This window comes from Parambassis ranga, chromosome 12 (assembly GCF_900634625.1).
Source record: "Parambassis ranga chromosome 12, fParRan2.1, whole genome shotgun sequence".
NCBI lineage: Eukaryota > Metazoa > Chordata > Actinopteri > Ambassidae > Parambassis > Parambassis ranga.
The window spans coordinates 11,952,726-11,977,328 of NC_041032.1; the positions used below are offsets into that span (position 1 = coordinate 11,952,726).

At 40.6% G+C, this 24,603-nt stretch overlaps 1 protein-coding gene across 9 annotated transcripts in view; it reads right to left on the minus strand.

The window, feature by feature from the left end:
• The window catches only part of dab2ipb (DAB2 interacting protein b), an 87,130-nt gene that overhangs the window by 55,203 nt on the left and 7,324 nt on the right, over nucleotides 1-24,603 (minus strand). For 5 of the 9 annotated variants that reach the window (XM_028418633.1, XM_028418631.1, XM_028418626.1 and 2 more), the window contains exons 1-2: nucleotides 9,551-10,175; nucleotides 163-281 (exon numbers count right to left, since the gene is read on the minus strand). In XM_028418633.1, coding sequence (XP_028274434.1) covers nucleotides 163-281; nucleotides 9,551-9,674 — 243 coding nt within the window. In that variant the 5' untranslated portion in view covers nucleotides 9,675-10,175. Of the gene's footprint in view, nucleotides 1-162; nucleotides 282-9,550; nucleotides 10,176-23,493; nucleotides 23,912-24,603 lie in introns of those variants that run through there. The other 4 variants (XM_028418632.1, XM_028418627.1, XM_028418629.1 and 1 more) reach the window with 4 other exon arrangements.

Genomic DNA, 24,603 nt, shown 5'->3' on the forward strand with positions numbered 1-24,603 from the left:
AACATCAAAGACATCATTCCAACATTTGAAGTAAATGAGTTTCAGACTGGCATAAGTCCATCTGGACAGCAGACCAGCTTCCTAAAACCATTGATCTATTAGAAACAGCCTGCAGTGCTAAGGCAGAGAAAAAGAAAAGCTGATACATAAAAACAAACTCACAGTACTCACGGTGACTCTGAAAGGAGTGGCAGCGGTGGATGTAGGCTCCATGGTGGGCGTGGTCTTGTCCGAGGACCCTGGCATACTGCGTCGGCGCCCTGTCCTCTCCGGAGGAGACTCTGCAAACATTAAAACATTTATGTTGTCAAAATGATCTTTAAATTGTCATAAATATATGCAAAACCTAAATCCATTTATAATGAGTGAATAGCATGGGTGCTGGAGGGTGTATTCTAAGTTTTAGACAGAGATACTCTCTGTTTTTCTCCTGCCTTCTGGCGCTGCCTTAATATTTAGCATATTTATCTTCTTGCCTAACTCTTGGCATGTTTACACCCAAGCGATGCATCTTGAATTTTAGTACTACACAGCAGATCTTGTGTGTTTGGTTGCCAATGCTTTTTAAAAATTCCCTATTCTCTTGACCCACCATTTTTAACACTGTTGGAAGAATCCAAAGGCAAAACAGAAACTCGCACAAAAACATCAGGGAGAAACCTATAAACCACAAACAGCCATGATGGAGCATCAAACTGAGCTACAACTCTAAACCAAAGGCAGACCTTTGACACCGGCAGCATGATAGAAATACAGATGTTGACTGCAGCAAATGGGTTCAGACTAGAGAGACCTGGATTCAATTTTAAAACTCAAGACATTTTCTCCAAAAAGACCACGTTCTGACATAGGTGAAACTTCCATTTACTTCCATTCTTGCTTTTTACATGCTTTGCCTATACAGTGTTCAGGTTATTCGTTATCTTGTGTTATCTTTTTATCCTCTGCGTGCCAATCTGCCTACCTTCTGTGTGTTTTTCTTATTGGAACAGCATTTCATATCAGCATGAAAGAAGTGCAAAAGAAATCTGTGTATGTGTGCAGGAGCAGCAAATCTGGACATGTCCAAGTGGAATGTGAGTGGTGTCGAGCGTGCAAGTCCTTACAGATTTCAGACAGCCATCACTGCAAACTGCTAGCTCATACTGTAGCTACAGAGCAGACATTCAGCATGTATGCAAACATGGCAGAAAAATAAAAGGAAGCTTAGCAAATAAAAACAAGCTTAAAGCTGGAAATATGTATAACTGGGCCAGATACGGTGATATAATTAGGCACATTAAGAGGCCTTGATGAAACACATGAGGTCATGTCACTCGGGCCATGTAAGATCACTTAAATGAGCCTTATAACTGTCTGGAACATTAGAAACTAATGAAATTAGTACTAAATGAGTGTGGTAGTCTGTGACTCTAATAGGAACGAAACTGTTATGAAGCAAATTCTTCTCTTCCTCTCTTTCTCTCACACACAGACTCTAGTAGTTTATAACATATACACCAGGAACATTACCCAGTTTATTTAAAACTCCCTGTTGCAGACTGTGATCCAATACAAGGATCATCTGCATCAGGCAACATCAGGTCACACCACAGCTATGCCTTGACAGCCATCTCTTGAGGCCGTTTTGCAGTTAACTTTCATGTTTAATTATGGAAATAATGGAATAAGTTATGCTTATGCACACACACACACACACACACACTGGTTTAAACATACTGCCATTATAAAACAGGATGAAAAACAGTCTGTGTATGATAATATGGTATTTGAATTTAGAGTATCCACACACACTTGGACCACGTTTTGTTTGTCAGTCCTGTCATTTTTATTAGCTTGTCAAGTTGAGCCTTGCTAAATTAGCTGTCTGCTGTTTAACAGGCTGTTTGACTGTATTAGCATACACTGTAATTGAAGAACGAATAGCTCTTCCCGCTGCGCTCACAGGCTCGCATCCCAACCCACACAATTCTCAGCTCAAACATAAACATAAACACAGTCTGCAACAACAAACGGCAGCAAAATATAACATGCTCTGACACAGAGAAGACGTCCTCTGCTGCAAAATGAAATGTCTATAATTGAGAGCCCCTCTCGTCTATGCAGTGATCCATCCCTCAGTGAAACTTAGAGGATGTAAAGCTTATAAATGAGCAGTTAGAAAGACAACACAGATGGACACAAGCCTCAGGGGGTGTCAGCCGTCGTTCAAGTGCCAAGTCTCAAGTCCAAAATGAGAGATAAATACAAAAGGAAATACGATAATTGATGACAAGAAATAATTGCTGCTGGGATGTGGGTACATAAAAACCTTTTCAATCTATTGTTAACAACATTTACTTGCATGTCTCACTTCCTCAATGTAAGAACCGAGTATAACAGCATTGAAATGTCTGCTGCCATGACAACAAGTTTATTTAATCCTTCGAAATCAGTAAATCGAAGAAGAAAATAGACTTGATGAAGGTAATCATCACCACTGACTGAATTAAGTCTGTGAATGTGAATTTCTGTGCTCAGCTTCAATACATATACCCCTCTAGACTTCATAATTTTGTGACGGAAATTTCCCCACTTGTGCACAGCTGGCTCCTTCAAGAGCTCAAAGGAAAGCTCACACACATACAGAAGGCACACGCAAACACACATCATTAAGTCGAGGACTAATTGCTCTGTGAAATTGCCATCCATGCTTCCACATGTTTTCGACATCTGCGTGCCATGTATCTGCTAAAATCCATGGTAATCGTCAGCTGCAATAGCTCCTGTGTCTGACTTTTACCCTTTAGCTGACAGCAAACAGAGACTCAATAAAAGTTCAATTAAAAAACAAATTTCCAACCATAATCCTGATGTAAATCATGAAAGAGCTGCTTTGTACAGCATGCGGTGGCTGGTTAACACTTCCTGTTCAGAAGGGTAACAGTTGTTGGTGTTAGTTATTTTGGTTCAGAAGCTTTTTGGAAGCATCCAAGAGAAGGAATATATCTGTGAGGTCAGGGAAAGGGTCAAGAAGTCCAACAGCTGTTGGACTTCTTGTGTCAAATGGTGATTTTAAACTATCGAGTCTCAAGACCTACAGAGCATATGCTGCACTATTTTGACCTTCTTCCGAATTCAATATGTATATATAAATATATATATATTTATATATATTTATATATATATATATATATTATTTCCATTTCCTACATCAAATTGGTTTCTCATCCATCATTGTCTCTTCCCTACAACAACCTCTCCATCTTCCATCACATTCTTCCAGCCATCCCTCAACCCTCCTCCAGGCCTACTCACAGTTGGCTAATGGAACTCTGTAAGTACAAGTGAGAGCCCTTGGGGGCTTAAAGCAGCACAGACTGAATGATAGCTACCTGTGTGTAACGTTGGAGTGTGTCGATTGTGTGTCTTGGTCTGGCCAAAAGAGATAGAGGAAGCATGGCCTGGGAGTGAAGCCGTCTCTTTGTGATAAATAAACAAGAAGATGCTTTAAATTGACTTTTGGAAAATGTTCACCTTCTTGCTGAGGGCACACATCTGTTCATTTCAGTCTGCTATAGTAAACCAGCTTAACACTGGCCTTAATGTGAACTATGCCTTTAAGATACTGATGAAACAAGTCATTTAGAAATTCATATGGTGTCTCCATAGGCTGTCTTCCTTCCTTCCCACTGCAGTGTTTCCTTCCCTCCATTACTATTCAGTAGGTCAGACTGCATGTTTCCTTAGCATTTCCCACCAGTGATCAGTGCCAGCTAAGGTTTCCTTCCCCTCAGACCTGACCAGCACAGGATATTCCAGCTTGTGGCTATGCAAAATGGTGGTTGTGGTGTTGGTGGTGGAAGGATTCAAAGCTTTTTCTAAACTGTGAAAATGAACTGTAGTCCTTATATAAGGCAAGACAAACTAGATGAATAAGGAAGTGTGGACCAGGCAGGCAGGTGTCACAAACATTCTCACACAGCCCTGCTGATAATAATAGACAATATTGCTTAACGACTTATTTTTGGTGTGGCTCTGCCAAAATGTTGTGCTTGTGCTAATCACAGTGGCTGAGTTTAAACACACATTGTTCTTTTGCCTGGAGTGATGTTTTTATTATCACTCAAGGAGATGGTTACGCTAGATGACTCCGTGATGAAAGATGATATTCATAGAGGTTGTTGTAAGTAAGACGCTGTTGTACAGGGTTTTTAATCTACCTCCAAATGATAGAAAGGTTGAAAGATCACTCACTATCTGCCCAGTAATGCTTCTAGTAAAATGTGTGTCATCAAATTATGCCATTCTGGGTTTTGGGCTTGTTACTGACTTCACTATGTATTCCAAGGCTATACGTGCTGCAGCATAGCCGAGTTCTGTGAGCTGAAGGGACTGCAGAGGGGCGAAAATGTATCAATTATTACCGTAATATTAAAATATCTGTCAAAGTTACTTAAATTCTGTACTTGAACAAGGTAGAAAAAAATCCAGCCTGTTCTCATTGTACTAATGCGCTGAAAGGCTGAGTGCAGGATGCTGTTATCAACAGCAGCATGTGTTGGCATTTCAAAAAGTTTATACCCTCAGGCCTGAAAAATAGCCTCTGCACAGAATGCAGACTTCTTCTGTTATGACAGGGGGGGGAAGCAGAGAATTCAAACACACACACTCACACACACCTCTACATATATATCCTCTTTGGGCCCTGCAGAAGAAAAAAGAAATCACAGGCTGTCAGGCTGTGTTTACCGCGTTCTCTCTACCTGGATGACTATCTTCTTTCTAGGTCCACCCTGCCTCTCATTCTGCTCCCTTCACAAATACATCAGGTTTCTGTTTTTCTCTTCTAACACAAGACCACTAGAAGTTGTCTGGCTTGACTGAAAGTGCTACATGAACATCTGTCTGCCTTTGAAATGTAAACTGTGAATGAATATCAATCAAAAAGCAATCTGAAGAAATATTGTTTTTTTCCAAAAAAGCATACATTTCTTTATGAAATATCTGACTCCCAGCTAAACAATGATCCATGCAATGGAGGTCACAGCTGAGGCACACCCAACCATGTACTGTACCACAGGTACAGCTTGGACTTGTCAAGCTTTATAGGTTAGTTTAAAATGTGTGTGGTGGGTGAGAGAGAGAGAGAGAAAGAATGAAAGGAGGGAGGCTGTTTCCTCATGTGTGTACATAGAGACTATAATGTGTTAACACTGAGCTGTGAGGACAGCACTGGACTTTTGACCTCCGAGATGCAGTATTTACACAGTGCTGAGATGATGGGGTGATAAAGAGGTGCTGCTCCATCTCTTTGGCGCGACACTGTAGACACCGGGGAATAAAAGAGAATTATTTGAGCCTACAAAAACCACTAGTGCTGACACAGGCAACAGGCACTTTACTTTCAGCACGAGTTGAATACAAAGATCACAGCTGTAAGGATGGATAATAAAATTCAGCCTAAAATGTGGAATATGGAATGGATCTATTAGGCTTGTAGTTACCCAATAAAAGCGTAAAGAGGCATCAGGCAAACTAATAAGGCAGTTTTCTTTTCTACACAAGAATTCTATATTCGACCATGTTTGAGTGATATCCACAGAAAAGGGTTCTGCTTCATGTTTGGTTTGGCACATGCATGCCTTTGTCTGCAGTTTGTTATGGGAAGGCAGAGGAGGAGCACGAGAAGAAGTGGGGCGCAAAAGGAGGAAGTTTGTGTTTGTGCAGAGATCGACATAGCAGCAACATTCCTGCAAATGGACTGAGATCTTACTAACTTCAATAACAACCACCAACACAAATACAGATGTGAAGCAAACACCCTTGTGTGGAGCTCAGTGGTCGTTATTTTGAAAGTAATGATGCTGTGGATCAACTTCCACAAAGAAGGGAACCACATGTTCCACGACAAACAGTATCATTAGCAGCAGCATTATTTTCTGACTTTGAATTGTTAATTGCGTGCATGCCCTTACAGAAATGTTCCTGTGGAAATGACTGTCTAGTCAGCTGTATGTCAACAGACTGCTTTAGGCAGAGATAATATTCCACAGTTCTACAGCTATTTCTCCCAAAACTTTCCTGGCTGTTGCTTGCAATCTGAGTTGATATCTATGGATTAGAGGGTATTAGTCTGCACCTGTCTCCTTGTTATTGGGTGATGAGAAGCACTGCGTCATCTGGCCTATCTCCAAGATTCACTTGGCTGTAGGAAAAGTGGGTAGACAAGGACACAGACTTCTGTAATGTGACTAAGATCAAAAAGTAAACCTGGGCTAAACACTGAGATGATGACGAGAGTTCTGGTGGCTTATATTAACTGCCTGTGCCTTCTCATTTTTTCTTCTCAAAGAAAATAATACAGGCAAAATTAATAGGGAAACACTGTTATTCCATGTTCATTTCTGCTGTGTTATCTAATCTACTCTCCAGCCCCTTGGCCTGGCACTATGTATGGTGAAAAAAAAACCATCAAAGACTTTGCTAGGTTTTGATTAATGAAGCCTTTGTTTTACTAAAACACGACCTTAATCTGAGAAAGGATGCTGCAAAAACAGATCAAAGTGATAATCTGCTTTGGATAAAACATGAAAATGATTCCTTTGACAATGTAGTTAAGGCTTGTAAAAGACACCACTTGGCTCAAACACTCTGGTTTTCTACCCACCATCATGTGAATATTTAAAGGGGACACAAATCACAGACACAGACTTCCTGTGTTTAGGTGCAAATGTGAATAGGAACTGGAAATTGAGTCACTGTGATCATCTGTGCTGTTCTAACCATGTTTCCCATCTATCAGCATGAATTCGGTCCTCACTTCCCATCAGCAGACACACAAACACAGACACACTCGGCCGAAAATCTGTCGACAACATAAACAGCCTGATAAAAAATAAGCATGACGCAGTAGCATAGATCAAAAGTGCTCCTTAGTAATGAACCATTGAGAATATGATTATGAGCAATAACTGTCAGTGGTAATGCATTATTGAGTTGTTATTGGGGGGTTCAAAGACTTTCTTGCAGGCTGCTAGCAGTAATTTTTCACTGTTGTGATATTTTATAGTTTCATGCACTTGTTACTTTGCTTCTGTTACTGCATTGATTATGATTAGTGCACTCACCAGAATAGCCACAGAGCAGTTGATGTGTAATTAGAGGAGAAAAAAAACAGAACCTGTCCTAGTTTGACCTATATGGACATATTTTATTTGTTGATGTATACCCACATAGCCCACTGAGATCATTCTGTACTATATATGCTGTACCAACACTTCCCAACAGGGGCTGTTTGCCCACTCTTCCAACATATTTTTTTTTTTATATTGTATTACTTGAAGACAAATTTTAGAGTCCTGCAGTGCTTAAAATCTTTAGGGATTGTGGAAGGGTAGAAAAAAAAACAGCAGGTTTAGAGTTATAGCTACAGGAGCAAAAGTCTGATATGATCTTTGTCCTTAATCTGCTATGAATCTGAAAGATCTGACAGCAAGCAACAACACTCAGTCACTCAGTCAAGAAGGGTCTGTCACAGGAACATCACCAATCGCTTTCTTTAAACTTTGTTTTTACCAAAAGTCCCTCTGATGAGAGAGGAACAAACTTTTCCATTCAAGCCCTTTATAATTTAAAAGTTATAAAAAGCTCTGCCACTGATACAAAAGAGAAAATGATTGGCAGTTTTCTAATAGCAACACAATTTAGACCCAACTTCTTCAAGGCATCAGGAGTTTTAAAACACACAGTATGACAAGTCCAATCAGACAATACGGCTCTCTCTTTCTCTGCCTGCCTCTCTTTGAGATAAGCTGTAATTTTGTATGTAAATGTCGCCAACCCTGGCAAAGAAGAGGAAACAGACACAGAGCTGAACTGATATAAGATTTTCCACTTACAGATAACAATACGCACACATGCTGAGAAAACAATAACACATGAGCTCATGCAAGTGCCATCTGATCCATGCCAGTGACAGTGTCTTTGTCAAAGAGGGGCTACAGTAACTTCCTCAAGATAAACTCACCGATCTGTTCATGGCTATAGACATGGTGTGAACAAAAGTAGCCTTTTTAAGGCTGTGCTGCTGGGCTCCTCATATGAGACACATTTCAATAATATCTCATCAATTTGCTGCAGGCACACTCCAAGTATTCTCTGGAGAGAAGGTTCTTTTGCTCCATGCAGATTTCATTTCAATGAACTAGAGAAAAGGTACAATGTAGATGAAACTGGAGAAACCAAATGGGGTTGTTTTTGGCTAAGATAATAACTGAAAAAAACGAATTACTTCATATTGATACAAAATTAATATAAAAACTAATCACAACCTGAAACTAGGCCCTGGAAAACATTAAAAACAATAGACTACCATCTACTGCATTGGTACAATCACTGGTTTCCCTTGAGATCTGCGAGATATACAGTATTCTCCTCCATCTGGGCACAACCTGTCCCTTCTTGTCTGTGTGTTACTGTGGTATTGTGCAGTCAGTGTGTAAAACTTTTTTTTTTGTGAGAGGAGCTTGCACTTAGCCACAAAGATCAAGGCAGAATGGGTTTGCTTGTGTGTCTTTGTACTCCAATGCATGTGTGCATGTGTGTGCTCTTTAGAGGACTGAATGATACAGAAGGGGAGACTTCAAAGGGTCTCTTTCATCAGCCAGAGTGAAGACATACAAAACAGGCATCTACACATTCCCTCTCACGACCAGGTCATTGTTTGTCTGTCTTTTACCATACAAAACTAGCTATGCACAGACACAATAAAAGTTATCCAAAGTTCAGTTTCAGTGATAGTGAGAGAAAGTGAGAGAGATGTTCTCCTAAAGAGTTTTTATCTTTTGAAAGTTTGCATCATACCCAGAGTAGAGCAACAGAAACGCTTAATATCCTAGTTGGCATATTATAGCAGCTCCTTAGAAAAAAAAATCAATAAGCTCAAGATTTCAGAAATACCTTTTTTCTCCCAAGTAACTTTAGCAAAGCCTTGGGGGGCAGAATTATCACTATAACCTTGCAGTTGAAAAACAGTAAGTACTATCAGTACTGGGTGGAAAACAAGCAGAGAAAAGAAGCTGTAACTAACTCACTAACTGAGAACAGACACACTTGCAGCAGGCAAAGTGCCTTAGCAGGATGGAACCAACTGCAGGTTATAACGATGAAGTGTGAGCTGTCAAGTGTTGAAGGTGCAATGTGAGAGCAGCATCACTTTGTGAAGAGCGACGCCAAACTGTCATCTTACTCTTCTCACAAACATAGAAACATGAGCAAAACACACATCTGCCACTAAGGAGGGTTGCCATGCGCTTCTAAATATACACTGTACAAAAAGAGTAACTCTCATATGAATTATTGTGAAACTGTGAACTGCCTTTGTAGTATCCTGTTTCTATAGCTTAGAGAAATAGTATCAAAAATCAAAAGACACTGTCAAAAAGCTCATTGACCTCTTCAGTGAGTTTTACACCCACAACAACACTGGATTTGTACTTGTGTCCTGTGGTGTTTATGAGAGTAAAACTGCTGCAAGTTGACTTTTTTTAACCGTAGTAGTATTTATTACCCCTGCTGGCAGACGGCCTGTTGCGGCTGCGGGACCGGCTTCGCTGACGCTGCAGTCGAGATTTGCCCAGGAATCTGTAGTAGTATGAGGGTCTCCCAGATCCCTTCCTAGTAACTCCAGCCATGCTGCTGCTTTAGTTCCCACTCTGAGCCTCCTCTTAACGTGGTATCAGTGCAGATTAACTGCAGATAAACTTCTCATGGAGTCCAACTCTGGTTATCACAAACTTTGTTCAAGAGTCTACTTGCAGGCATTCACATCTACTTATGTCCTCATGGCTTGTGTGAAGAGTTAAATGAAACCATTTCCCATTGGAGAAAAGAGAAAACCATCAAACATCCACTTCTGTTCAGTAATGGTGTGTCCTGTCCCACAAGCTCAGGCTTCTTTTCTGAACACTCCCCCTCAAAGTTTCCCACAGTGAAGTCCCATTGGCATGATGTCCGGAATACTGTGTGAGTGTGTATCCTGAATGACAGGAAAGCTGTTCCTGTTCCCAGTGCAAGAGTGCACTAAAGGAATTTTGCAGCCAGCTCCTCAGAATTATTAAACAGTCAGGACTACCACAGCTCTATACATCCAACATACAAAACATCTTCACCTCCTGTGACTCTGTGTAAGTGTTTGTAACATACCAGAGAGAGAGAGAGAGAGAGAGAGCTTGCTATGTGGTTGTGAACAACAGGAGAAAAGTTTGGGATGCTTAGAAAACATGCACAGATACGGGCTTCTGTGGAATGGAGCCAACAAGACAGCTATCAGATTACAGCATGTTTTGCTTCCCTCCACCAACCAAATTACTCTATTACAGGCTCACAGATAAGGCAGCAGCTTGTGCAGTAAACACATCTGACTTTTAAAAATGTCACAACCCCGCTCTGACATGTAGTGACTCCTGATCCAGTCTGACTCTTGCTCCTGGTTTTACAATTCAACCACTTCAATTTGCCTTCCTAGGCAAAAAAGGCATGGCTAGGAGTGACAGCCTATCAGAAGCAGATGTAAATAGGCTGTAAAGTGTGTTTACCAGCCAATCACTATGTGCTATCTAGAAGACAGTCAGGCAGCCAGAGTCCACAACTAAAATAAAACACATGCACAGACGCTCACATGTCTGCACATTAGGACTGAGTTGTCTCACTGTCCCGCTGTGTCCCTAATTTCTCAATAAATATGTGCTAAGACATAACTCTACCTTAATGTGCAGACGAATGTTAGGTGCCAAGGGATGCCTTCTGATTCCAATCCATCCTTATGCATAACCGTCCTAGCTTAGAACCAGAATCGTGCTGTCACAGTTGCCAACATCAAACGGTTTGGCTCTATTTCCTGGTCCAGGAGAAATTGCCAGTGGTTTGTAATTTACACCACTTGTAGATGATGTACCAGACTGCTGAGTGATTTATTTCAAATAGTTTAGAGAGCTTTTGAAATCCCTTGCCAGACTCAAAGACACCTCAGCTCTTCAGATCTCCACATAATGACAGCACACCAGACCCTACATGTCAATGCATCGGTGAGAGAGATCACTCAGTTGAACTGGTGCCACCTATGGCACCAGAAGAGAACCTTTAAAAATAAAATTAAGCAAAAATAAGCGGGCATGCAATGTGGGCCATTCTTGTTTTTTTTTTTAAAGGAAATGGGACATTTCAACAAACAGCAAACATTTTAAAATGGCTGTCTAAGTTTAAAGGAGACAGGTGTTAACATGGTGAGCAATCTTACTTTGTTTACAGTTTGATTATTGGTGCCTCCAGTTTCCCTTTGTGAATTAAGAATACAGGCTACTGCCACTTGCTAAAGGATCATCATCATGCTTGCTTGTTCAAACAGCAGTTTTCATGGTTTAATTATTTTTTCACATGACTACGCTGTATGTGGAGAGTTAAAACTATAGGTGCATTACAGCTAATACTGATAATAAAATCAAAACAAGATGCAGCTGAAAGCTCAGTACATACTTTCAGTTAGTGGCACTTGGCAATGAAGCTAAGCATAAAGCAGGTGCCTAATAAAAATGTAGACAAATGTACATTTATAAATATGCATGATTGGAAACAACACTCAGGAATAAAATTAACCTCATTGTAATCAACGTCTCCTACAGTTCCTAAGATGAATGGATATATCTGTTGATTGTATCTAATCAAGGTCTTCCTCGCCTGCTCCCTCACACTCACTGTATTGCATTTCCTTCTTTCAACTGCTGTTCAGTTGTTTACTGTGTTGTCGCTTGATTCTAGTGAGAGCTGTGGGACCTATAACACTACACTGTGAGGAGTTGTTGTTATTACCCCAGTCCATAACCTCCCAGCGACAGAATGTAGCAGCGTGTGTATGTATGTCCCTAACATAGGCTTGACTGTTACCCTGGTCTCCACAGAGGGTATTTAGCTCGACCATTAGTAGGTATACGTCACTCAGGATGGAGCCAGAGAGTTGTGCTGAGAAGCAGAGGGAGTGTAAAAAAGCCCTCAGGCTTCACATTGCTGCTGCTGGGCTCATGAAACACCCTGAAGACAGCATCTCCTAGTCTCACAGAGGAGGTACTTATACACACAGTATGTCTGCTTTTAAAGACCTAGCCTGTAACGTTACATAAATTGGCACAAATTAAGCCTGCAGCTGAACTCATATGGCACACTGAGTGTTATTCACACATACAATAGAGACACGTGTAAAGCCAGGCACCTTCTTTTAAATTTCTAAGCACACTGATTTGTCTAGCTTGCATAATGGTCACTGTGGGAATATCTACCTACAATGAGCCCTTATTTGAGAGGCCAGGACTTAATAGACAGGCAGACCAGAGAATCAGGGTCATGAAGAGTTTGTGTGCTTTCCCTCACTCTATGACAAAGACACCAGTGAGCAGTGAAAAGGGCCAATAAAAGGAAAGATGTAAAGTGGGCCTTTGTTTTAATGTGTTTGCCAGCTACAAGTCAATATGATGTAAATTCCAAAGCGTTTTTGGGAAAATATTACAGTAGGCAGGAATTGCTGTAGTGACACTAACAAACAATAGCTGATAAGCACCAGAGGGAGTGTATTACAGGTAAGTATGAGGGTGTTGGATCAAACAGTATAACACTCTGAAATACAAATATATGACCAAGAGGGAAGGTTTGGATCCACAGAGCAACAAATAAGAAAGAAAGAGAAAAGAAACGTAGACTAGCTAGCACAGAAAATATAACAATATGTGGCTTTTCATGTATTTTTTACTTGTTTGTATCTGAGCTTGACTTCAGAAAGTAGCAATGCATTGTAAAAACCCAAAACATTTGTGTGCAAGATGGCAGAGACGTCTGAGAAATGCAGATATACAAGTAAATTCTCCCTTTTATGCTGCTCTGAAAATGACACTAATTCCACCATCCAAGCAAACCGAAACACAAAGAGAGATGTATTGATTCCTAACACAGCTCAATCTATTGTCTCCACACAGAAAATGGCCCATATTGGCTTCTCCACCTGAAATATAGCCAGCCATTGGAGCGGAATACCTCACAGCGAGTGACAGAGATTAGACTGCTTTGAAATAACAAGACCAGACCAGCATGTGCTAAGAAGAGATTCAACGAGTTAGAGTCCAATTCCTCTGCAAATAGCAAACTATATTAGCATGGATTACAAGCAGTAAAAGTTTAAATTGATAGCTACTGTCAGTCACCTTGAGCAGCCTCTAAAAGACAACTAGACTTTATTACCAATACTAATATTGCTTTTTGTCAGTGTGAAGGCCACAGGGCCTACTGCTTGTGTGTGTCTGTTTTGTTCTGGTTGCAGATTTCTATCAGGGTGGAGCTGCGTTGATTGCTAAGGCAGAACACCTGGCCAGTGTTCTGGATGAAGTATTTAGCTCCGCCTGATCGCGCGCTGTCTCTTCTCTTCCATTCACCACCTGCCTGTTGCTGCATCCTGTGTGCCACGCCGTCTCCGTGTTGGTTGTTTTTCATCATGATTCTTTGTTTGTTTTGCTTTGATCAAATAAATTGTTAATTGCTTTATTTAATTTAATAGCGTGTCTTCGACTATTGTCGTGATCAGAACGAGCGGGTCATAACAAATTGGGGGCTTGTCCAATCGGCGTTGCAGGTCCGGTATAGAGAATTTGGTTGATTGCTAAGTGGATCTGCTGAGGGATTCTCATCCAGTGGTTAATGCTCTACGAGACACGCAGAGTTTATTGTGCTAGTTGTTTGTATTTTTTATTTAGGCGGCTGTGGGGGCCAAAGAGAGATATGTGTGGCTGTGTGTATAGGTGCTGGTGCCTGTTGGTGTGGTCCTCCGGTTAGGCTCAGATGTGCTTCCCCTTTGGGGCTCAGAGGTGCTTCCCCTCCCCCCTGGGGGTGGGATCTGGTAGTGTGAATACATATTTTATTTTCCCTCATTTTTAATGACCTTTGTGGTGAAGATTTTTTACTGTTTGATGATTAAAAAAACAGATTGCTCTAATTTATTTAGTTTATAGAGGAGAGAAAAGAGTTACAGTGGATATTATAATGTCTTAAATTGTACCATTAAACTCTTTGTATTTATCTGAAATACAACCCAATGAACTGGCATTGAGGCATAAAAGTCACTTATTAATCAGTTATTGCTGTAATTTATCCACTAACTGTGTCACCTGTAGGTTTAGTTACTGCAAAGTGCTCCTAATGCATCCATCAGTCATACAGCAAGGTTAGACTAACTACATACAGCATGTACTGTGAGCAGATCAAACCTGCATCAATACTGACCCCTTCTGGAAAACACAGTAATGTACAACTTTTGTAACAGCCTTTTTAACCGCCCTGCATTTGCTTGATGGCTTTAGCAGATGCAGAGACATAAGCCTTGCTGGGAACTGGCTCACCATTCAACAGAACCAGTAATTACCGACACACCAAAAGCTAAGAAAAACTAAAATACTATATAAAACTCTCACAATTGTGTATTTAATCCAACATGCTCGAGTTTTTTATGTTGCGGTTAGACCTTGGTTACCCATGGACACACTTAGAAAGTCATAACACAGACAGAGGTCATCACATGGTTTGATAATGACTATCTTATTGAGATTCATGTGATTATATCATGCTGGCTAACTGCCCATGCTAGCACAGTGGCTGCCTTCATCTCTGTGAAGCTGAAGTGATATTCAGTGAATACACAGAATTGTAAACAACAATTAAAATTGTCTTTATCTGGGTTCAATAACAGATCACAGAGCATTTTTGAGATAATGATGTGTTTGTTCCATCTTTGCCCAGCACACAGGGTATCTACTAATCTCACACTCGTCTATCTTACTCACATTTGAGCCAGGGAAATCATGTCTCTTACTTTGTGTTCAGATACCATAGTCATCAAAGTTACCTGGTAAAAACTTCCTCTTTGAACACATACAGTAAGTCTGCCCATGCTAACTAGTACTTCTGCTGCTATAGTGACAGAGTGGTGTTATCCATCCATGCTGTCTTTTCCATGCTTCCCACTACCTCTTGGCCCGAGAGTAAAGGCCAAATTGCTGAATGTCCTGTCCCGAGCAGAACTCATTATACAAGGATAGAGAACAGAGAAGTCTGTGTGACACTGCTGGCCAGAGACAGACAGATACACAACATGGGGGGAGGGATGATTAAAGGAATAAAGGAATAAAGAGCACAAATAAGGAGTGAAGGAGGGAGATGGAGATGAGAGAGATCTCACTAATGAAGCAACCACTTGAGAAGAGCACAGAGAGACCTTTTGACAATGTTGTTTTTAAATGTGATATCAAACGAACCAGCTCTAATCATTCAAAGGATATTATGTAAGCACCTACTGTTCACAACTTACATTTCACAGTTCTGCACATTCACAATACAAATTCTCACGTCCAGAGGTAATAATTAATAAAGTTTGAATAGGAGAGAATAAGTGGCAACAACAACTCTTGCTTACATATACATGTACAGCATATAGTACTATATAGTAGAGTTGCAATGGTGTCATTTCATACAGTGCTTTTAGGCTTAGAGGTTTTTTTAATCATCTCCTTCCTTCACTGGTGGGCTTTAGATCTCATAAGGCACCAAAGAGCCACTGTGAAGCTCATAAAGAGACTGAATCCTACAAGGCCAAGGTCTGCCAACACTATTTCTCTTTGCCATGTCATGCCATGCAGCACTCAGTAATATCTGGCTTGAAAAGGTGGCTGTATATGCAGCTATCGAGTCTCATGTAGCACATTAGCTTAGCCTTACTCCTACCATTTCTACGGACACACAGTGTGACACTGTAAACATACACAGTGAAACAGTGTGCCATGCATATCAAAAGAGACAATGTCGGGATTACCGTGTGAATAGTCCACATTCTGTTGTTGACATTTAAGCACATGCTTACTCAGGGGAAATCTGTTCCAATCAATTCTCTGTAGATTACACAAATAACCACCCCCACAGCAGCAAAACGACTCAAAAAAACAACCTGAGACTTCTCTCCACATCACATGATCATACTCATCTTCATCAAAGACAAATAGAATGAGACACCATTGACCTCCCCTCTGGGAGGATATGAACCCATATTCATGTGGCAGTATGTGCAGTCACATTACATCAATAGCTCTCCGTAGGTTTTCACTGACTGTCCAGTAGTAGTAGTAGTCTAGTAATCCTTCTTCCAGATGTCCACCCTCCAGATGGATACTCCTCTTTAAATCCCAGCACTTTGAAATCACTTATCATGAACAGCACAGTAACTTTAAGTGATACATTGTTATGTAAACTGTAAGCTTTGTCAATAAACTTTTATTATAAGAGAACCGAACTTGCACCGCAGTAAAAAAGTGTTGGAATATTGTGCACAAATGTTTTCTTCTAAGGAATCTGTTATTGTCTGTGCTTTGACAGGACAGGCTAGCAGAAATTAGAGGACCGAGAGAGCCAGGAAGCTGGTTTTATAGGTAACAAAACATGTCATTACAGAAGTGGGACTGTAGTGCCTCAATTATCCTCCTCTTAGTTCATTCCTTAACGTTTTATTGCTGCTCTTTATGCTATCCCCTTACTTTGTACATTGTACACTTTCTCTTTGCTCACTCATTCAAACTCACAGTACACAGAACTCTGCTTTAAAGCTAATATAGAACAGAACAAATCAGAAACTGTATGATCATGTTACCCATTTTATCCACAGTAACACTTCATGTCCTTTATGTTGGAATTTATGGAATTCAGTCGCAGCCCATGTAAGGGTTGTTACTTCCCATTCAGCCACAGAGACTCTATTGTCACATGAACAATAGGCAAGATTTGTTAAATGGGCATGTGAAATTTAAGTGGCCCACAGAGTGAGGCGACCGAGGGTTGACTGGAGATTTGGCATCGATGCGGGGCAATACTGAGGCTGGCAGTTAATGGTGCTGTAAAAACTTCTCTTTGATGTATGAAAATGTGCCGACTGTTAATAGAGCTCTCACCTGCATGCATTTCTAACTGTAGTACTGCAACTATTACTATGCACAGTTTGAGTGGCTAAAGAAATCAGTGTTTCACTTTTCTCAGTACAGGCTTTATGTTTGTTTTTAACATCTCACACAGTACAGACTAGGGCTGGGAACCTGTGAGACTTACTCTGTTTTGTGTGGGTATAGTACCCCAGAGCCTTACTTGCAGTAATTATTCATTATTTTAGTACAAATTCACAGCAGGGAATATTTGGACAGGACTGACTTGGAGAGAAAACAGAAGTAAAAGTTCCTTTCAGTTTTCAGTTTTAGTTTGCACACATTTGCACCACCTGCTTGTACTTTCTTACAATGGCCACAGTTTCAAGAAGCCGATGGGTGAGTATCACTCTTGACCAAGATCTATCAGATAAATTGCCAGGTAACAGAAATCTTCTAAGAAGAAATAAACTTGAGAGATACTTGAAATAACGCTTAATATAGTGTATCCCAACCTTTATTGAGCCATGGCACATATTTTACATTTAAAAAAATCTATGATTTCTAACACACACTGGTTGGGAAACACTGGCTTAATAAACATTTGATTAAGATGGACTACACCTTTCCTATTTCCTGTCATGTGGAATCAGGGTTTGCGAAATGCCTTGTGATGAACACACATACCTGAACATGAAACAAAGGAATAGCATCAAAGCAGACATTTAAAGGGAATCGCTTTTGTGACTAATTGAAGCCTGTAAGTGCACACATCCCTCTGATCAGCGTGGGAATCCACATCCAAGCCATAAACAGTCATCTCAGTCTCGCTCTCCAACATCTATGTACATTATGGGTGTGTGTCCTTCCGCAGATGAAATTGTCAGTAAGGCCAATGGGAGGAAACAAGCAGATTCTGTATTTTTAAGCTTCATTCAAGGACTGTACCTTCACCTACAAGTGTTAGTGTGTGTAGCTATTCAGAGAGATCGAGGGAAGGACACAGGCAGGAGTACAACAATCTGGGACAGTGCACCAACACTTGGTTCTACAAAGACACTGAGACTCAACCATAGAACCAATGTTGCAGTTAAAAAACAGTTTAGTGTAGCCTTTTCATATATACAGTAATAACAAATAGATTTGTCATAGTTGTGGTGTAGTATTGTTTAAATGTTTGTGTGTGTGAGGGGGGGAGCTGGAACGGGAGGTGGGGAGTTATGTGACAGGAAGTGAGGTGCACAGAAGGGAAAGGGGAACCTTTGGGAGTGGAGTTCATGCTCCCCTCTTTCCTGTTTTCTGTTTTGTCTCAGCATGTTGGGCCGCCTTCTTACATCATCAACATCTCTCACTCCCACGGTGTGTACATGTAGTGAACGTATGCATAAACGCAGAGAATGCTGTAAAATAAACTGAAGAGGAGAAGACGTCATAAACAAAGAACTTGAATACTTTTCCTGCCAAGTAAAGTAATCAATCAAGGAAGGTGTGTTCAAAGTGTCATGAATGCAATTTAAACAGTAAGAAAAAAGAATTCTTATTGTTATGGAACAAACTAAAATATAAAATATATCTATATTCAGGGAACTAAACTCAAGGCAGCATGTCTATTCTAGATTTCACCTACTGATCCCCTTGCAGCACAGGCACAGTAAAAGCTTGTGACAAATATCACTAAACACCACATAGCCATGTTGATAGTGATATGAAAAGGCAAGATATACTGGACATTTTCTCTTTTATTCCTTCATTATTTTGTAGCAGCCACAGATCCCTAAACATAAACCTTCCCTGAACCACCTGTCTGGGATGAATATTTATATAAGATGAGTAGTAGTAGTTCTTGGCGTCACTAAAACTTCTGTGACATGAAAATTTAATCAGTTCCAGGATTTTTTTTTTAATCTGTGGTAGAATAGAGACAAGTTAAAGTTGAAAAGCACTGTCCCATTTTTATAGATAACCATGAACTTGGATTGTTAGATTCCTTTATTTTCATAGAGGTAAACAACTTAAGTCGTTGCTTTGCATCCTCTCTGGTGCCAGTGAATGCAGACAACCAGCAGCCTGTCATGCTCTCTTTATCCCTCCAGAGATTTTATTTTGTTTCCAGTCTGACTGGAAATTTGAGATGAGAGCCTACTTATCTGTACATCAACATTAACCTCTGATGCAGCTGCTGTTTCGAGTCCAGCTCAATGTCCGCTCACAGCATTTCGGCATGGACGAGTAAACAGACAATCAACACTGTACTCTCTATTTGTAAGAGAGGCGTGGGAAACACAGAGAGGGAGATGTCTCCTACTTCCTCAAGCTAAGGCAGATGTTTCTGCTGAAATTACCATAAATGTCACAATTGTCATTTCAATGATGACAATACCTGATAAATAACTGAACTGAGGACTAAACAATGGTTATCAAAGAATATCAACTTGCAAATATGCCCCTTTGTTGAAAACTGAAACAAAGGTTGCCCAATCACATCTTCTTTCTTGTTGTGACATTGCTCTGTTATCTCTTAAATGATAAAACTTAATGGGTGACTTCCTTATATATCAACACAATAGATTTCGTCAGTCTTTACACAGAAAATATCACAGGATTACACAACCTCAAAAACATCTACTTATCTGGACATAATTAAATTTAAATTTCATGTGAAAGTGGTGTGAGTCACAGCCATAATAGCTATTTATAATCCCAATAGGCTGGTAAAAACACTTAACATTTTAATTTCACCTTGATACTCAACTGGAATATAAAATGTCAACCTCAAACAAAAAGTAACAGTTGTCACAGAGAGACGCTGCATGAAATATTAATGCCTCCACATCTGCATGCAGCATGGTGGCACACAGCTATATGCTGACACAGCACAGATTCAAAGCCAACACCCACACAACCAGATGTACAGTGAGCCCATACATCTGTCAGTTACAATAGTGGTGTGTGTGTCAAAAGAGTTAAAGCTCTACCTGAGGGTCCACTGCTGCTAACAGAAATCAATTAACAGCATGGATTCCACCTGGACCTATAATAACAGTCAAGGTTTCAATGTATTATTGTGATATTATCTTATTATGAAAGTAAGAGCCTCTTTCTCCACATGTGTACACACTAGGAGACATACTTTTAAAAGTGACTTGTATTTAGGCAATCAGAGAGATCTGTGCTTGTGAAACCTTATTGAATTGCTTACTGATTGTTTTAAATGTAGCTTAATGCAATGCATCATTTATATTTTTGTGACTCACTGTTTATTCTGCTCTTATATATAGTGTATAAATGATCAGTCAGTAATAAATAGTCTGAGTAAATTTGTTGGTACAACAAAACAAAAAAAAGCAAGGCCACAAAAAACAAGGTTTTGATGCCCCCTAAATTCAGATGTCAGTCATCACAGGACAGAAAACAATGAAACAGCTAAGTGATTTTGATTCTAATGAGCAGTAAGTGCACTCTGCGCCCACATGTTCAAACATGCAATCTGAATGAAACTGAATAAGCAGATCATTTGTCTCACACATGGTCACACACAGAGAGTGTGTGTGCATAAATGCACAGAACGTACCCTGCAAAACACATGTTGAAACAGTAATTGCACGGTATGCCGTATAACAAACACTCCCCTAACCCCCAAACCAAAACCTAAAATCCTCATACAAGATGAAACCATCACTGTATACTGCTGTCAAACATATATTAAAATCCCTGCCGCTGTCTGTGATTTATTACTCAAACTAATTATATAGCTGTTTCTCAGAGAGCTGGCTTAGTTAGGGGGGATGGAAAGCTGGCAAGAGAGGGTAGGAAATGAGGGCAGGTAGTTGTTCTACTAAGGCTGTAAGGCAGAGCAAGGTGGCTACAAACAGTGAGTTTTCTTCCATAAAACATCACCAAGTTACACCTGCTTCTTCTTGACTGTAACCCAAGGTAGGAAAATATGCAGCTTTGTTACAGGAGCTCAGATAATAGGAAATTGTCTGAGAACATGAACGTCGGCCTTCATTCTGTCATCCAGGTATGCAGATTCAAAGTCGTCCGATTTGTCCCCCTCAGACTAATACCTCTTCCTCAAGATGAAGACAGGGATCAGTGGCTGTTATGTTCGACAAAGAAATAGGTCTGCATGCTCCACAGTGGCTGGACTAAATGTGTCAGGTGTGTAGATGTTGGAGGGGACTATATAGAAAAATGTTTTTAGGTTAAAATGTTATTAATCACAACTTTTAGTTTCCTGATCACAGAAACTGCAGGTGGAGAGAGGTCTTTGATTTCACAATCCTCAAAATATCTAAACAAGTATGATCAAGATGATTGTGCTGTTCTGTTTCTTCATGAAATAGTTTCACAATAGCTCTATCTGCTGTTTAATTCACCAGAAAGATTACTCACCATTAAACACATTACAGCCTGCATAAAACAAGGAAGGTGAATGTTAAAAGAATTGATAAAACTCAACACGAGCTCACATACTTATCTAACAGAATGAGCACGTACATTTCACTGAATATACACACCAGAGGTTTAGAGGGGCAGAGATAGCAGGGGATATGTGAGTAATACAGGGATTCCATTATCTCTTTAGCCGGTGTGGCAGCAATTTATCACAGCAGTCAATCTCAGAGTAATCACAATCTGCAAGCAACCCCTTTCCACTTCCACTGCCTAAAAACACTTAGTCAACTTCCACTGGCTGGACCAGTAAAGATAAAGACATGAAAAAGAGCCCAAGAGCAGCCTCCATGACAGATTCAATTTTATTCATCAGCCTTTAACCAAACTAAAATATACAAGCACAGACTACAAGGTATTTATTTTTTTTAAATCTAGTGCCAAAAATTGTTTGTGTCTGTTTATTTGCTGTTTGTTGTCAACACCTTAAAGGGATAGTTTGGCTTCTTTGAAGTTTCTCTGAAGTAAATCCACACTATATTTACAACATTATCAACACTTTTCCCTGGAGTCAGAAAGCTTTTTACCAACAGGAACTGAAGCTACTATTCAAACCTTTTAGTAATTTTACATCCCAGGTGGTAGTAACTTTGTTTAACACATTCATTCAGAAAAGAACTAAAAAAGACACACAATGACCAGCGCTTTCTGGGAACAGCTTTTGTCAATGAAGTCTGGCGGCATTCAGGGCTGCGTAGATCGATATGACGGCTTCAACACCTTATCAGAAAAGGCAGTAGTGATTTATATTATTGATAATACGCTCAGGCTAGTGTACAGTTAAAATTGTATTGATTTTTTGTGTGGGTACAATATATTATTCTGCTGACCCCATCCACAGCTGATCAGTTAGAGGCTGCTGAGCACATCTACAGTACTTTGCCGACTTTATGGACATTATGGTTCATCATTCATAGAAAACAAAAACATTTATCAGCTTTAACAAATCTGCATCTATAAATCAACCACCAGTTTCACAAGAGCTATAATCTGCAATTACAGCAGATTGTATTGGTCCAAATCTCTAATGACCTCCAACCTTTATATCTTTCTTCTACTCATGATCTCCACTGATCCTTCTCTGCTGCTCTGACTCACTGATCTTCCTCTCCAATGACTCTGCCACCTTAGGAATGCCATTCCAGCATTCAGTCCATAACTCCCGCTCAGTGTTCCCAGTAATCCCTCTTCTCCGGCTGTTCTGAGCCTACTTCCTTCCCCACAGCTGCTGGCCGGACTGGCTAGCTCTAATAATAGGACAACAATGCCTGCCCGACACCCGGAAACACACCACTGCACTACTACTTAAAAAAGAAAAAAAATACGCTTCAACATCTAAAAAACTGTGGATATGTAATACAAGTCCACTACTATATAACATAAGACAAGGTAACATACATGTCCAACTCCAAGAGAGCAACTTTCTGAACTGTTGACATTCAGCTTTGTGTGCGTCTGCGGGTAAATACACTGCAGCATGTAAACACATGTTGGTGGAGGAATGATGATGAGGCTGCACACTTAAGTGAACAACTATCAACTAGGAGTCTGTAATCACACTGGAGCTGATAAATGAAGACTACACACTGCTAAAGCAGTTAAACACTACCTTGTAACTTTGTGCTGGAATTGGGCTACTCCTCTTAACACACATGCACAAAGATCGTGAATAAATGTCATATGGTTCTGTCAGCTATGCAGCCCCAAGCTGCATGTACAAACACCAAAGAAAGGGAGGCATTAATAAGGAAAAACTCTGCAGACACTTGAGATTTGCACTGATTCTTTTCTGTTGTCCCACTTGTAGAAACTCTGAATCACATGTTTCTCACCACTGCACTCCTTTCTACCCATACTTCACTTCTTTCTCTGACAGATCAGTGTGATAATGCTCATTCCCTAGCACGTGAAAAGTTTCCCTTCCACACCTCCTCTTTTCCTTCAACCCCCCTCTACTAGTCTATCAAGAGAGCAGTCCCACTAAAACCCTTATAAATGTTGCGCATACCCCCTTTTCCTCTCAGACAAATGAAAGGAGGGGAAACAAGAGTGGGTAAGTACTCACCTCAGACAAGGTCCCACTGCCGCTGGATAAACAGAAGCAAAATCATCTTCAATCCACACAGAAAACAACCAAGAGCAACAAGTAGTAACTCCAGAGATTACTCCTCCCCTCTCTCACACTCCTGCTTTCTTGCTGTTTCTCCTTCTGCTTTACACTCATTCAGACTGCAGTGGCTGCAGTGGACTGAATGCTTGTGGTCTGTGAGTGTGTGAGAGAGAGAGAGAGGGTGTGAGTGTGTATGGTCCTGAGGACTCCTGCAGGGGTATTGACTCTTAGCAGGGTTCAGGTCCTCCCCCCTCTGAGAGAGAAAAAAATGCTCACCCACACACACAAACAGAGAGTACTCTCTTTGTCTTCTCTTGCTTTCGCTCACTTCCTTGCTCTGTGTCTTCAAATGTCTCTAACTCTGCTCTACATCCCTCCTTTCATATGAGAAAGCAATTGAGAAAGAAAGTGTGTGAGTGTGTGCATGTGTGCACACTTATGTACAGGGAACGCCGTCGTGCCTCAGCGCTCGGGGCAGAGAGGAGGAGGAGGGGGAGGAGGATGAGGCGGAGTTCAGACCTCAGAGAACTGAATTCCTACCTCACATTCAACCAATCAGAGGCCTTGTTGCGGCTGACCAAAAACCAAGGGGCCAGGCCGGGCCTCACTACCATACTCCAGCTTTAAAGCATTAGCTGAAGTTTGCTGGGCACTCAGGCTGTCTTCTACAGTGGTGTCGCTGATGATGATACTCTTTCATTATCCAATACTTATTAATAGATTTACAACTGTAATAAACATGTTAATCATACTTTTTGCTTGCAATGGCAAAGCAAGGAATACATACAAAGTCAATGGTCCACAGCTCATTAGAAAACTCACTGAAAGTACAAATTAAAAAAAGGCAGAAATAGATAAACTCATAAAACTGACAACACAAGCCTGTCTGCATGTTGCTTTCGTCTGAAACTGCAGAAAACCACACAGAGAAAATGCAGGAAAAGCGTGATGTTTCCATTCTCATGTTTCTGCTCTTGTCCTTGGACACACATTTGTCATGCGGGGCATTTGTCTACAGACGTGACAACAGACCCCCCCCCCCCCCCCCCCCCCCCCGCCACCACC